The sequence below is a fragment of the Python bivittatus genome, unplaced genomic scaffold (genome assembly GCF_059951505.1).
Source record: "Python bivittatus isolate LINGU-HERP-01145 unplaced genomic scaffold, Pbiv_v1 ctg000080_np1212, whole genome shotgun sequence".
NCBI lineage: Eukaryota > Metazoa > Chordata > Lepidosauria > Squamata > Pythonidae > Python > Python bivittatus.
Window position 1 is genome coordinate 48,844,229 of NW_028277035.1, and position 15,114 is coordinate 48,859,342.

The window sequence follows — 15,114 nt, forward strand, 5'->3', positions numbered from 1 at the left end:
GTCCAGAATACAGCCGTGCAAGCAGTGGTGGGCCTGCCCATGTAACACTCCTGCTTTGTGAGCTGAACTTGTTGCCAGTTTGCTTCTGGGTGTGATTCAAAGAGCTAGTTGTTACCTATAAGGTCCTACATAGGGCTTAGTTAACTGAGGGACCACCTATCTCCCATAGTATCTGCCTAGCTGTTTCAATCCGGCAGGGTTACCATGCTCTGGGTTCCTTCAATTAAACAATGGCATCTATTAGGACCCTAGAAGCACTCTTCCTCTGTTGCAGCTCCTTCCTTCTGGAATGAAGTCCCCACCCTCCAAGAACCGGGGGGTTCCCACCCTACCTGCATTTCAGAGGGCTTGAAGACCTAGTTCTTTATTCAGGCCTTTGGCTAGAATGGGTGTAGCCCCCTTTGAGGAGTGGGTATGTGTCTTTGCTTCTTCTTTTATTGCTATCTTGTTTTTATTGTTTTATAATTTTTCATGTTTTTTGAAACAAACATGAAACAAATAAACAAATAAATACTGTCATAAACGGTTCTTATCACATTCAGCAGCTTACATTCAATTTCATATTTGTGCAAAACATTCCATAATTAAACCCTATTTGCTGTATCATATGCTCTCTCTAAATCAATAACATGTACAATAAACTTTGTTTATCACATTTATACATTTCTCAGTGACCTGCTGAAGAGGAAAAATACGGTCTGCATATCCCCTGCCTGGCATAATGCTGCACTATACTTCCAAACTTTTGCTCATTCTCACCTCACTCTTCCTAACACAATCCATGCCAGAGTTTCACTATGGGCTTGGCAATAAACTTCTCTTTAGGAATACAAACATGTATTTACGAGTTAAGAGTAGAAGATTCAAGGAAAAGGCTCATATATAAGCCACCCAGAGTTGCTCTTTGAATGAGATGGGCGGTGACTAAATTTGAAATATAAATAGGTAGGTAGGTAGGTAGGTAGGTAGGTAGGTAGGTAGATAGATAGATAGATAGATAGATAGATAGATAGATAGATAGATAGATAGATAGATAGATAAATGTTGCTTTCATTGCGGATACAAAGGAAGTTGTTATAAGAATAAAAAAACACCTTACTGGTTTTTGGAAAGTCATTGAATTGGATTGGTCATGAGGGGTACCCTCCTGTTATGAATGAGATGTTATGGCTGTTCCTTAGGACACAGTTGCTTTGTCTTTTTATTTTTGTTTTATTATGGTTTCCATTTCCATTTTATGGTTATTTTGTTGTTTGTGGGGGACGTGGTGGCGCAGCGGCTTAATGACGCTGAAAGTTGCCGGCCAGAAATGGTCGACGCTTCAGCGGTTCGAGTCCAGCCTTCGTGTTAACAGGGTGAGCTCCTGTTTTCTCCCCAGTTCCTGTCAACCCAACAGTTCGAAAACTCACGTGAGTAGATAAATGGGGACTCTCACTTGGGTGGGAGGAAAAATGCTGGCGGCGCCTTGCAAAAGGAGTCAGGAGCAGTTGCCGGTAAGCGCGAAACCGCGCTCGCCCGAAAAGGGCGCAAAGCAACGGAAACCCCGCCTCCTGCGCTCGCCAGCTGGGCTCTGCTCTAGGAAGGAGGCTCTGGCAAACCACTTCCGAAAAACAGTTGCCTTGAAAACTGCAAGGACTCGTCCAAGCAGTCACTGCAGAGTCGGTAACGACTGAGCGCAGATTAAAAATAAATAAATAAATAAATTTTTAAAAACAGTTTGGAAGTCCAATAAGCTATATTATATATATGTGGTAACTGATCACTTTAGTTATATTCTAATTTAATTTTTAAAAGCAGTTTGGAAGTCCAATAAGTTTCACACGCACACACACGCACACACACGTGCGTGCGTAGTAACTGATCACTCGTTTGTTTGTTTACACTCCCATCATTACCAAATAATTTCACCATGTCAACTATTTGATATGTGCAGCCATAGCTGTTGGATGTGGAACCTAGGTCTGGGGACCAACTATTTGTCTTTTACTTCTGAACTGTCATGGTACACATGTGTGTAAGACTCATTCCACTTCTACATCAAACTGTCTTGACTAGAAAAAATAAATGGAATTCCTAAAAGAGTGGGTGTCTTTAAATTTTATTCAAATTTAAGAGTTTTTATTAGTTGGATAGTTGGACTACTCATCTGCCCATGGAAGGAAAAAAGCAGATTTTGCCTTTCTTACTCCTTCCAGTCCCCTTAAATGTTTATTCAGGAGTCTAGTGAGCTTCCTGAATAGAGAGGGCTAAAAATAAAAGGTTAGATCTGGGCAATCAGGATTGGATTTTCTTTAGTTTGATGCAGGGGTGTAGAACTTTGCACTGTTTCAGGCTGTGTGTGACATGTTGAGGGTTTGTTAGTCTTCAAGGCAGGCCAGGTCAAGAACCAGGCATGGCAGGGATTCCAGAAATGCTCTTTGTTGTACTAAGGTAGAATAATAAAATCTGGGAAACCTGTCTAAGTTTCTTTCTATTCCATTGGACACTAAACAAAATCAGGATGGGGTTATTTTGAGTTTCTTTTTCATGAGTCTTTCCGAAAACTCTGTAATCTTTTTTCAAAGTCCCTTCTTAACAGCTCGCTCCTTTTTTCCCTGCTTAATGGTTTTTTTTATACCTTCCCCAAGATCATCTCTAAATTCCTTCATACTACCTTGTCTTGTCAGAATCATGTGGGCAGGGCTTGTGCAGGAATTTTAGATGGAAGTAGCAGACAAGGTAATGGTGCTTAGACATCTGTTTCCCTCTCCCACAACCTATCCAATTCAGAGTAGCCCTTCTAGTGAATAAGATACTCTAAGTGTCTTCTCCTGTCTTGAGAAGCCAGAACACATTCTGCTTCATGTTCCTTTCCCCATCCACCAGAACTGGAGAAGATGAAAGGACTGGTTTCAAATGCAAGTGGCAGGAAAGATCATATTTGGGAGAGCACATCTAGCAGGAACATAGAGCCAGGAACATAGTAGGTCACAGAAAAATTTAAATAAAAAAAAATGCCCCTCATGTGATGCGGAGTGCAAGTCTGAGATTCCTGAAGGTGCTTCAAATTTTTGTGATTTCGGTGTACTTGTACTGGGTGGATTGCATCCTCTGAGAAATGTCTCCATTTTTGAAATGCTACTTCTATGGCCAGCATTTTTTTTATTGAAAATATCATAGTTCCATTCAGCTCAGAGAAGCAGCCTGGAATAAAATGCATATGGAAAGAGATCCTCCTCCTCCTCTGCCAAAGCCTAAAGGAGAACAACTCCCAAAGCACAGTCTGAGTCATCCATTTGTACCACAAAAAGATGGTTGGGATGTGGATGGCACAGTAGAAGCTGGGAGGAGAAAAGGAGTTTCAAAAGTCTGGAAAAGTTGCTTGCTCTTGAATTTATATCCTTTTTCAGAAGTTGAGACAATGGTTTTGTATGTTCTGCCAAATTAGTGATGAATTTTCTATAGAAATTGGCAGTGCCCAGAAAATGTTAGACATCCTTCACAGTTCTAGGTGCTTGCCATATGAGAATTGATGGTACATTTGCAGGATCCATTTGTATTCTCTCTTTAGAGATTTGTTAACCCACATAGTCCAATTGGGGAAAATCAAATGCACATTTTTCCAACTTAGCAAACAGCCTGTAGCTCTAGACATTTCTGATGTGAATCTCATACAGAGTTGGGTCTTCTGAAAAAATCAGAAAGAGATTCACAGTGAAAGTATAAACCAAGGTCTCTCATTCTCTTTTTCTCTGCTGCAGACAATGATCTTTTTATCACTCCTATTTGTATGTGTTCAATGATGGTGGAGTCTGAGGAGGCCATGGGTGGTGGTGGTGGTATATAGTAAAGACTTGTCAGCCTTACGAGGTAGATAAGATAGGAAATATGACCAGATGAGCTAATTCTACTTTATTGTAAAGCTACATTAACAGAATCTTGCAAGTTTAAAGTACAGCCCAAGAAGCTAGGGAGGGTCTCTTGCCACACCCACATTCCTGCTACCGGCTCAGCTGCCTTTTATCTGGCCGTTCCCTTGGTTGCATCTCTTTGCCCTGTCTCCCAAGGTCATTCCCACATACCATTACAGACCTAATAACAACATATATGAGCAATATATAGTCCAACAGAAGAGAAATTAAAACATCATGTTTGAAGTTCAAACACATTAAAAAGCTTAAAAGAGTAAAGTGGCATTTGAATGACATCACAATAGGTACAGGTGGCACTCAAGTTATGACCACTCATTCAATGACCGTTCAAGATTACAACAGCACTGAATGAGGGGGACTTACAACTGGTCCATGAAGTTGCAGCCATTGCAGCATCCCCATGGTCACGTGAATGGGATCTGGGCACTCGGGTGCCCAGCTTGCAATTATGATGTTGCAGCGAGCCATGATCGCCATTGATTTTGCTTGTGGGAAGCCAGCAGGGAAGATCGCAAGTTGCTCCTGCAAGTCGCTCCCACTGCTTTTTCTCCTGAGGAGCTCCGCTATGGCACCCCCTGCTTGGCCGCACTCTTTAGCAGCCCCATCTGCCCACCTGCAATCTCTGACAGCCTGCCTGCAGCACCTCCAACCCCCTTGGCACCCTTGCACCCCCCACGCTCTGTAGCACCTGCCTGCGGTACCCACACCCCTGCAGCACCTATGCACCCTCCGCACTCCTTGCCTGGGTCTCCTGCTTCTTCCCGCTTAATGACCCATGTGGTCCTGGGGTTACAACAGCAACCAGGACTGCTGGGATTGCTGTCACTAAGTGATGTGGACACATGATGTCATGCTTTAGAACTGCATCACTTAGCGATGGAAATTCTGGTCCCAATTGCTGTCGTAACCAGAGGACTACTTGTAGTAGATAAACTTTTCAAGAAGAGTGTTTCAGAGTTGGGATCACTTTTCAACTATTCCCTGCACTTTATCAAGGAAATAGTTGAAATTGTGTAATGTATTCAAAGAAAGCTCTCAGATAAAGATTCTAGTATCCAAGTAACCAGTCAAGAAAGAATTACTTTTAATTTTATATTTGATATTTGATGTAACACAAATATACTTGCTTCCCAATTTCTTTCAATATTGGGAACATTGCTTTACCATATAAACTGTCAAGCTCCATGTAGCTGGCAACTCCAAGAAGTGAAAACCACACTGATTTCAGAAAAACATCTTTAATGCTAATCAGGGGTAAAAACGTAATCTAGAAAACTTTAGGAATAAATTCTAAGGCAGACTTATAGCAACCCAATTAAGATGGAGTTTCTTTGAAACATTTCCTTCCCATGGCTCTACATCTGGGCTATGCTGCCTTTTCTCACTCCACCTGAACTCTTCTTCCTTTCTTGCTTGTTCATTGGCATTTTTCCAGAATATTTTTGAATGAGCTCAACTGGACTGTAGACATTCTGATATTGTTGCTTCAAGCATGTTTCTGAGTACCATTTATTTATTTGTTTATTTATTTGATTAGATTGCAATGCTGCTCAACTCCAAAATGACTCTGGTAGTGCCAAAATCTATGTAGTGCTACATGCTGTAGTGTTGTTAGAGCCCTCAACATTCATTAGATAGTTGTGCTTTGAATTTTCAAGCTTGTGCAGATGCCATGTTTGGAGTATTCTGTCTCTGTTTACTATGAGTGCAATATGTATAGAAAGGCCCAGTGTGAATCAAAATAAAATCTACCATGTTAATGGTCTTGCTGGTCCATTTAGAAATTTATAAAAATTACTTCCTGAATCCAACATTTTTCAAGAGTTCATCTATAACACCTCATTGTAAAAGTTGAAGTATCATACTTACTGTGATGTTTTTGATAAAAGTTGTCATTGGATAGATGATACAGCTTGCTACTAAATAATCCTAACATCAAGGCATAGAAAGTTCCAAAATGATGTTAAATACAGAAACAGATTTCCATATGTATGGCAGTATAAATAAACACTAAAAGAACAAATAGTGTATATGAGGATATAGCATCATTATAGTATGAAGGCTACATTGCTATGTGTACTTTTTCAAAAGTAAGTAGAAAGCCAGTTTGGTGTAGAGGTTAAAAGTGCTGGAAGCCAGGGGAGTGAGTTTTAATCTTGTCTCAGGCACAAGAAGCCAGATAGGTGACTTTGGGCCAGTCACTCCCTCTCAGCCATAGTAAAAAGGCAGTGGTAAACCACTTTGGAAAATATTGCCAAGAGAACTGTATGGACTTGTCCATGTAGTTGTCAGGAATCAAGATTTACCTGAAGACATAAAAATAAACCAACAGATACAGGAGGACAGTTTAATGGCTAAATGGAAATTGAAGCTCAGGGTTCCTTAGTCCAAGTCTAAGTGACTTTTTTTCAATATTGTGTTAATTATGAGATAGAGCAATTGACTTCTCTTTTATTAGAATATATTTTAAGCAAAGAATTTTAAGCAAAGAAACATGGGAAGCATGTTTGCTATGCTTTAATTAATTTACAGTAAATTGCTGAAATGAATGAAAACTATTCTCAAATCTGGATCCATTTAAAGGATCTAATTTTCAGCCTGGAGATTTTTTTATTAATTGATTCTGGGTTTGTTTGTTTCTTTATAGGCATTTGGGCTTGGATCTTGTACCACGGAAGGACTTTGAGGTGGTGGATTCTGATCAGATCAGTGTGTCTGATCTATACAAAATGGTAAGACTGTTTATGGGGGAAGAAGCATTTGTGGAAGAGCATTTAGTGTAACCAAAATTTATTTATGTAACTGTGACAAATATGGTATATTTAGGACTGGGGAGATTCAGAATCAAATCCCCATTCAGCTGTGAAATTAAATGGGTGACTTTGGTCAATCAATCTCTCTCAGACTAACTTAAATTAAAAAATTGTTGTGAGGGTAAAATTACAGTGGGAATATGTAGCATCCCAATTCATGAATATTTATACCATGTTTTCTGTATCTTATGTCCAAAGTAGCTTACAACAAATACATTTGTTTAAAACTATAATAATGAGGATGATGACAACAACAACAATAATAATACCCCAGTGAGGCACTGCCTTGACATGGCTGTGGGGCTTGCATGCTGCAAGGAGGATGAAAGCTATGCCAGAGGTTCAACCATACTGGACAGGTCTCATCAGAGGAGCCAGATGAAGAATATTTCTCCCATAAACAATATAGTGAGATGTAATTTACAGAAACCTATACTGGATCAGTCACCGCCCAGGTCAACAAGGTCCACGCTAGGTGGTCTAGTCCCTGGACATCTGGTGACAAGTGGGCTTAGGACTCAATTCAATACAGGACAGAATTCAAACAGACAAGCACCTGCCACACAACACCCCAGACTTAACAATTGTTGATAAGAAAGACAAAAAGTCTGGATAGTAGTGGACATTGCAATACCTGGAGAGAGCAGAAGAGAAGAGAAAGAACTGGAGAAAATCACAAAATACAAACACCTGCAAATAGAAGTAGAATGACTATGGCAAAAGAAAGCAAAGATAGTATCAATAGTTATAGGTGCCTTTGATGCAATCCCAAAACTTCTGGAGCATCACTTGAAGACCATCGGCATTGACAAAATCACCATCAGTCAATTGCAAAAGGCAGCTTTACCTGGAACAGCTTATATCCTGCAACAATACCTTTAACATCATTGAACAACAACATCTGCCTATCCCAGGTCTTCTTCTTCTGAACTGCCTTCAGAGGCCATTTAAAAACTATTATTTTTTTTTGTTTGAAAGCATAGCAATAAGAAAAACTTTTGCCAACCTCTGCTTTATAAAGGATCAATTTTATTTTCAGCATTTTTATTTGAGTTTGCTGGGCCAGGATGTAAACACAAAAGGAGGAAGGAAAGTACTGTTGCTTATGCAAAATGCCATAGCAAGGACTAAAAGGGGAAATATTGGTAACAAGGGGCGGGGGTGGGGGGGAAGATTCAAATGATGAAAGCTGCATCATGATGATGGTGCAATGTTTCTTTTGTCATTTGGATGAAAACATTGGATCCTATGGACATCTCTGATTATTGAATTTAATGACAGACGCATCTCCCCTTACATTAGAATGACCCTTGCAAATCAGATACCATTGATCATCCCAATCATAGCATCTTCATGTATGAAGAAGGATTATGTTGGTAAAGAGAATCCTTACACTTCCCTTTGAACCCCTAGCAGATCGGAAATCCCTATTCTTTTAGCACAAAACTTCTACCTAAGTTTTAAAATTTCCTTGCAGATGTTCCCTGCATGGGATCAACAGTTGCTGCAGATACTGGTGCATTTTGATGACAAAACAATAAAATCATGGATAATACTTTAAATCAATTTTTTAAAACTGTACCTTGAAAGCCCTATACCAATTTCTATTAAATTTGGCATATATACCTAATTAAAACAGTTTAATGTTCCTGAAGATTTCATCCTATTCAACCAAAACTTTAAAAGAATACTAATAATATGCTTTTTTTCCCTATGCATCCTGTGGAAAACAGAAACTTTCCTAATCATATTCCAGATCTGAATACAAAGTCAGATTGGACTACCTCATGAGTGACTCAAACCCACCTATTGAGCTTGGAATTAGGCCTCTACACTGAGTCTCTGCACAATTCTTTTTATATATATTTAGGAAATCAGTTGTTAATGTCTTTAGTATACCAGTGTGACATTCTGGGCAGGTCCACTACAATTTGGTATCTGAATAATATTAAATGAACCTTTTCCAATCTGGTGCTTTCTAGATATGATGAAGATGAACAAGAGGAAGGGGAAGACTGAGAAAGTTGTGGGTTTCTAGATTTGTTGGTACTATAATTTCCAATCCTTAATTTGATTTTGATTTTTTTTCTTTTTTGGTGCCTTTGAGTCAGTATTGACTCCTGGCAACCGCCTGGACAAGTCCCCGCAGTTTTCTTGGCAAGATTTTGGAGATGGTTTGCCAGTGCCTGCTTCCTAGGGCTGAGAGAGAGTGACTGGCCAAGGTCACCCAGCTGGCTTTGTGCCTAAGGCAGGACTAGATCTCCTGGTTTCTAGCCTGATGCCTTAACCTCTACACCAAACTGGCTGAATCTGTTTAAACAAAATAATCATATATTTAAGAGTAATGATAATCCTGTTTAATTAAGTAAAGAACCAAAGCAGTGTATTGAGAAAAATAATATTTCTCCTGTTATCTTTACAGCATTTATCCAGTAGGCATAGTGTGCAACAGAGCATATCACAGGTAAGTTGAGTTATAAAAGCAAAGTCACTTTCCTAAATATTATGTGATTCGTAATGTATATGAAGAAATCACATTTAATGGTGTTGAAAAATTTTTGTTGGTCTATGCCAGTGTACAGATGCTTGTTTATTTTCTTCTGCAGCAACTTTATTCTTGAGCTTTGTTTTGAACTGCTTGCTTTAGTTTGAAAATAGCATAGTGAGACAATTAGAATGTGATATTGATACTGTACATAGGTCTGTGCCCATGAAATGCTTGGGGTTGTGCGTATTTTCTCTTGCTGTTACATTCCAGACTACATAAAATGTGTTTAGCACAATGCAGCTAAATTTTAAGAAATGGAAAAGGTCTGAAACATTAGTGGCAGCATCTGTGTTACTGCTGAAATTACTTTTATCAAGTAGTAGAGGGTATGCTGTTGCTAGGTTATAAAAGGAAGTCTGTGTTAGTAATGATTGTCCATGAGCTTCCTTGTTCTTTTTTGTCTTTACCCTACCTCCTCCCTTGTGTACCAATATTTGAATTTGATAATTCTAGTTAAGAGGAGATAGTAACATCATCTAACCTATAACCTTCACCAAGAATGGAGCCAACAAGTCCTTGATCAATGAAGATAAATGTTTCAAGGAAGGAAGAATAGTACCCATTGTCTCTGTCTTGTCCCCATTCTTATGGATGTCAGCTGGACTGATATAAACCAACATAACTGAATAAACTTGCAACACATTTCATCATTATTTATAGGTTACTTACAAATATATATAGCTAGATGTCAGAAATAAAGCCTTCCTGATTTTTCACTTCCTCCTCTATAGCTGATCATTGCTCTGTATGTTCAAATAGCTCATCTGTTGTCAGCAACATAGGTATCACCTCATTTTCTTTTCCACTTCATTCCACAGTTCAGAAAATGGTTGAGGCAGTGCTGGGCTGCAGTAACCCATAATGGATCAAAGAAAATTGCTGTATTCAGCAGTTTGTTCACATTTATGGAATCTTACCTGTGATGTGAAATATAATGTAGAGCGAACAGTTGGAAGTTGTTTTTATAGAGAAACATCAACTGTTAACAGAGAACTTACAAAAGGAAGAATGTGTATTAAATTGCTGACAAACTTTTAATTATAGGGGTTTGTTGGTTTGAGATTGTTACAGTATTTATGTACCCTCACATATTGTTCATAGTTATTCACGGTGCAACCTTTTTTAATACAGTAGATAAAATATGGGTTTACTTCCAGATGTTGTTGAACCATAACTACTGTTGAACTACGATTGTTCGCCACCCAGAGTCACTTGCTGAGATGGGCGGCTATAGAAATCAAATAAATAAATAAAATTTAAAAAAAGACATACAATAGCCCCGTCCAACGTAGCCATTGCAGAGAAATGCTGGGAATAACAAGTTTCATATAATAATGAAAGAATACCTTTGTATCCAGACATTCCACAGTCCAGATTAATATGTTTAATTTAATGCTGAACTTTACTTTGATAATAAATACTATAATGTAGTTTTAGTAATAATATAGAGATGTATCCTCAGTTTTTTTACCTGATAGCCAAATGTATTTTGGTGGCATTGCTAGATGTCCAAATTGTTCCAGCTAAAAATTATGAATACTTACAATAGGTAGATTAAATGGAAAACCTGAAATTTCTAAAAGAAGGGAGAATAATTCACATTTTAGTTGCATAAATAAATGCTTAACTACTGAATATTTGTATAGAATATACAAATTTCTTTTCTTCTTTTCTTCTTTTCTTCTTTTCATTTATTTTTTCAAATTAGGTAGATACAATGAGGCCACGCCATGGAGAAGCATGCCGTTTGCCAGTACCTCACCATTTCTTTCTCAGTTTAAAGAGTTTCACGTACAATACCATTGGAGAGGATGCAGATGTATTCTTTTTTTTATATGATGTTCGAGAAGGGAAGCAGATCAGGTAAATCAAAGACAACTTCATACTGTTTTTTTAGAATATATAGATTGATAGCTTTCATTTAGAATCCTCATTTGCTGTAATATTTACATTTATATTAATATAGTTATTATGAAATACAGTTATGAAATATTTCATTATGAAACATGAAGTCATGGAATTATAGTTCTACTGAAGTAGAAAAGAGAAATAAGTGCTCAACTAACCTGCTAGTGCTAGTTATTACAGTCACTAACCAGAATTCTATAAGTGAACAAAATAAACAGTTTCTGTTTCAAGTAAAATAAAAAACAAACAAAACTGTAGCTAGATCACTGAGGCTATACTGTGTCAACTTTTACAAACAGTATAACAAAATATTGCCACATTCAAGGAAACAGAATTATACTGGCCCGACAGGTGAAACTGTACATAAAATAAATCAGAATTGTCTGGGTACTTCACCAAATAGGGAGTTATGAAATAGGCTCCAGTGTCCTTACAGAAGATGCATTATAATGGAATATGGGCTATAGATTCAATGAGTCAATTTCAGCTCTTGGTTTTAGTATGTTGTAATTGATCTGAAGTGCTTCCTTGGAACAGTAAGTGACTATGGCACTCAGGGCTCTTTTTAAACCATAGGAGCACTGCCTCATCTGCATACAGTAAGAGTGCAATATAGGGAGTCCTCATTTAGTAATCATAATTGACACCAGCAACTTGATCACTAAGCAATGCAGTTGCTAAGTGGATAATCATATGACCGTGACTGTGCTTACAGTTTTACTTCAGCTTTCCCTTTTCCCACTCCCCCACCTTTTGGAATGCTCACCCCAGCACTGGGATAATTGGCAAGGAGAAAATTAATGTTTATATTTACACTCATTGGAGAGGAAGGGATTACAAGAGAGTAAGCAGATGCACAACAGGGAATACGTGTCAAAAGGAATGTACTAACGCCGGCATACTTGCAGCTCATAGCCCTGAGCATGCTAAGCAAACAACTGGTGCTAGCGCATTCCCTTTGATGTGTATTCCCCATTGTGTGTCTGCTTACTCTCTTGTAATCCCTTCCTCTTCAATCTCTCTGCTCTGTGAGGGGGAGGGAGAAAAAAAAACAGGTCAGGCGCAGGAGAAATTGCCTAAAGAGATCGCTTGTTTTGGCAATCTCTCCACTCTGGGGCGGGGGGGGGGGAGAAAAAATGGGTCAGGCATAGGACAATGCATACTAACTGACTGTAATGGTGAACATGTGACTGAGAGAGAGATGCTGTGAAGGTCATCAATGCGTGCCTTGGTCGCAAAGTTATTTTTCAGCACCGTTGTAACTTCTGTCGCTGCACAAAGCAGTCGGTAAGTGAGGTCTGCCTGTATGCTTGTTGGCTAACTTTGGGAGATGGTGCTCTGAATTATTTATTTTGGCTAATCTGATGAATCTATTCCTTGTTTTATACTTGCTGGTATTATTTATGCCACTATTTTTTCACTTCTGAACATCAAGCAGTTGGGTGAGAAAAACATATACCAGGAATTGGTATTGAATTAAAATTGATTTCTTTATTTATTCCATTTGAATATCACCAAATTTGCCAAGGAATCTCAGGAGTTTACAGTCATAAAACAATTAAAACATCCATGCAAAGTAGAATAATTAAAAATTAAAACAACTATGGTTTTATCACAGTAATGCTAATATAAAAATTAATATTATACAAATAATAAAACAATAGTAATAATATCAGTGTTGTTAGGAGTCGAAAACTATTTGATGGCACGCAATCATAATAATATTGACAGAGCAATCATTAAACCAATAATAATATTGCTAAATATAATTCAGAAAACCTTGGAAGGTGGTGGTACAATGCATTTAATAAATAAATGTAAATGCAATAACATATTTCAGCTAAAACTGATAAAAATAGGAATATTATTCCTAGTTTCATTTTGTCACACGTGGCAGTGGCTGTTGAAAGAGAGCAAATTAAATTATAATAAAGCAGTTAACTAATAGAACATACTCCTGAAAAATACTGTATAGTGGAATTTTTGGAAATTTTAAAAATTATGTTAACTTGGCTCAGCAAATTATGGTGTTAGATATCTATAAATTGTTTTATATTGTTTTATTATCAGACTGCTGGATTATAACATTAAGATACTTGTGATGATGAAAACAACCAGTGTGTTTTCCAAATAGAAATTATTCATAGATTTTTATTAAATGCAAAAAGGCATTAATTAATGCAAGTTCAGAAGGTACATGAAAGTATTATTCAGAAATTCTTGCTGACTATTAGGAAATAAGATGATAGTTTCTCAACGAGTTACCATAATCGTTTAAAAATTCTGACCAGTATAGAGTAAAACAAAGTATTAATTATAGACAGATCTCTGTTGCCTTTCAGTGAAAGATTTCTGGTAAGGTTGAACAAGAATGGAGGGGCCAAGAATCCAGAGAAGATTGACCGGATGTGTACACTTTTCACAGTATGTAGTGTTTTTTGTTCTTTATTTTCAAGTGAGACTTTTCCTCTCCTTTGTCTTTGTCCTTGTCTTTGTCCTTGTCCTTATCTTTTCAGCCAAGACTGGATTCAGATACAAACAAAACTTGATTTATGCTGAATTTGCAAATTAATTCATATGTTTCTGTTTTCATTGTATGGAAGGCCTGTGTAATAGAGTAATGTTCCTAACTTTGGTTTGGTTTGAAATTGAACTTCAAGAAGGCTTCTAATTTGGTGCAGGTGTTCAATAATATATTTAATAGTAGGTGGTGGTAGAGGATTAGTGATTAGAATTTGTGGCTGGACCAGTTTTTTATTGGCAAGAATTCACATATCCCATCTCTCAGCTCCTATATTCAACCCAGCCTCTCCTTCATTTTCATAGAGGATCATGCTGAGATGTTGTATCATGCTGAGATGTTATTTCGCAGGAGGGTGCAGTAGACAAATAGTTCCTTGGAAGCTTTTCAGACCTACTTCTCAATTCTAGTTGCTCAGATTTGGGGGAAAATGATCAGAGAAATCCACAGAACTTGCACTTAAAACACAGTTGAATTGAGGCTCTGATTGAATGTAATTTTTGTATTCGCCAGTTGGTTGGCTAGAAGGATCACTGGTTTTATTTTTAAATTATTTTATTATGGGGAAGTAATTGGTGGTGGTAGTAATTGGGGTAGTAATTGAGGTGGTAACTCTTGAGGTACAAGGTTCTCTTCACTTGTTAGTTTGGCCAGGTTGGACTTAAGCCCCTCCTGAACCATTAAGGCAGCCAGGGGCTTAACCTGTAGTTAGTTCCATGCAGTGATGTTGGCCTCTTTGAGAGAGGGGATGGAGCCTTTTGCCTTGAAAGAGGCAGTGGTGTGGTCCCTCCTCAAGAGACCATTCTTGGACCCAACTATTTTAGACAGCTATCATCCTGTCTTCCCTTTTTAAAGAAGGTTGTTGAGAAGATGGTTGGGCTGTAGTTGCAGAGAACCCTGGGGAAGTAGATTATCTAGACCTGTTTCAGTTGGGTTTCAGGACAGGATTTAGTATGGAGATAGCCTTGGTCATGCTTGCTGATAACCTGTGGCAAAGCCGGGATAGAGGTGGTACATCTATCCTTGTGCTTCTTGAACTCTCCACAGCTTTTGATATTGTCGACCATGGCATCCTCCTGGACCAGCTTCAGGGATTTAGAAGTAGGGCACTATATTGTGGTGTTCTCTTCCTTCCTTCAAGGCTGGTTCCAGTCAGTATTGGTGGGGAGTAGGGGGAGAGAGGTCACTCTCTAGGTCCCTCCTTTATAGGGTGTCACAGGATTCAATACTCTCTCCCCTCTTGTTCAACATCTACATGAAACTGTTGGGTCATTCACCAGTTTAGGTCAGGTATCATCAGTATATAAGGGAGCCATTCCTGCTTGAATTTAGTCAGGCCTCTTCAGTTATGAATATATACTGTCAGTTATGCCATTGCTGCATATTCTCCAATTTTGGTCTCCAAATCTTGTA

The 15,114-nt window shown here is 38.2% G+C and overlaps 1 protein-coding gene across 1 annotated transcript in view; it reads left to right on the forward strand.

Moving 5' to 3' along the window:
- The window catches only part of DOCK3 (dedicator of cytokinesis 3), a 226,422-nt gene that overhangs the window by 23,573 nt on the left and 187,735 nt on the right, over positions 1 to 15,114 (forward strand). The window contains exons 7-10 of the mRNA XM_088134686.1: positions 6,559 to 6,643; positions 9,147 to 9,188; positions 10,981 to 11,135; positions 13,523 to 13,604. Coding sequence (XP_087990812.1) covers positions 6,559 to 6,643; positions 9,147 to 9,188; positions 10,981 to 11,135; positions 13,523 to 13,604 — 364 coding nt within the window. The remainder of the gene's footprint in view (positions 1 to 6,558; positions 6,644 to 9,146; positions 9,189 to 10,980; positions 11,136 to 13,522; positions 13,605 to 15,114) is intronic.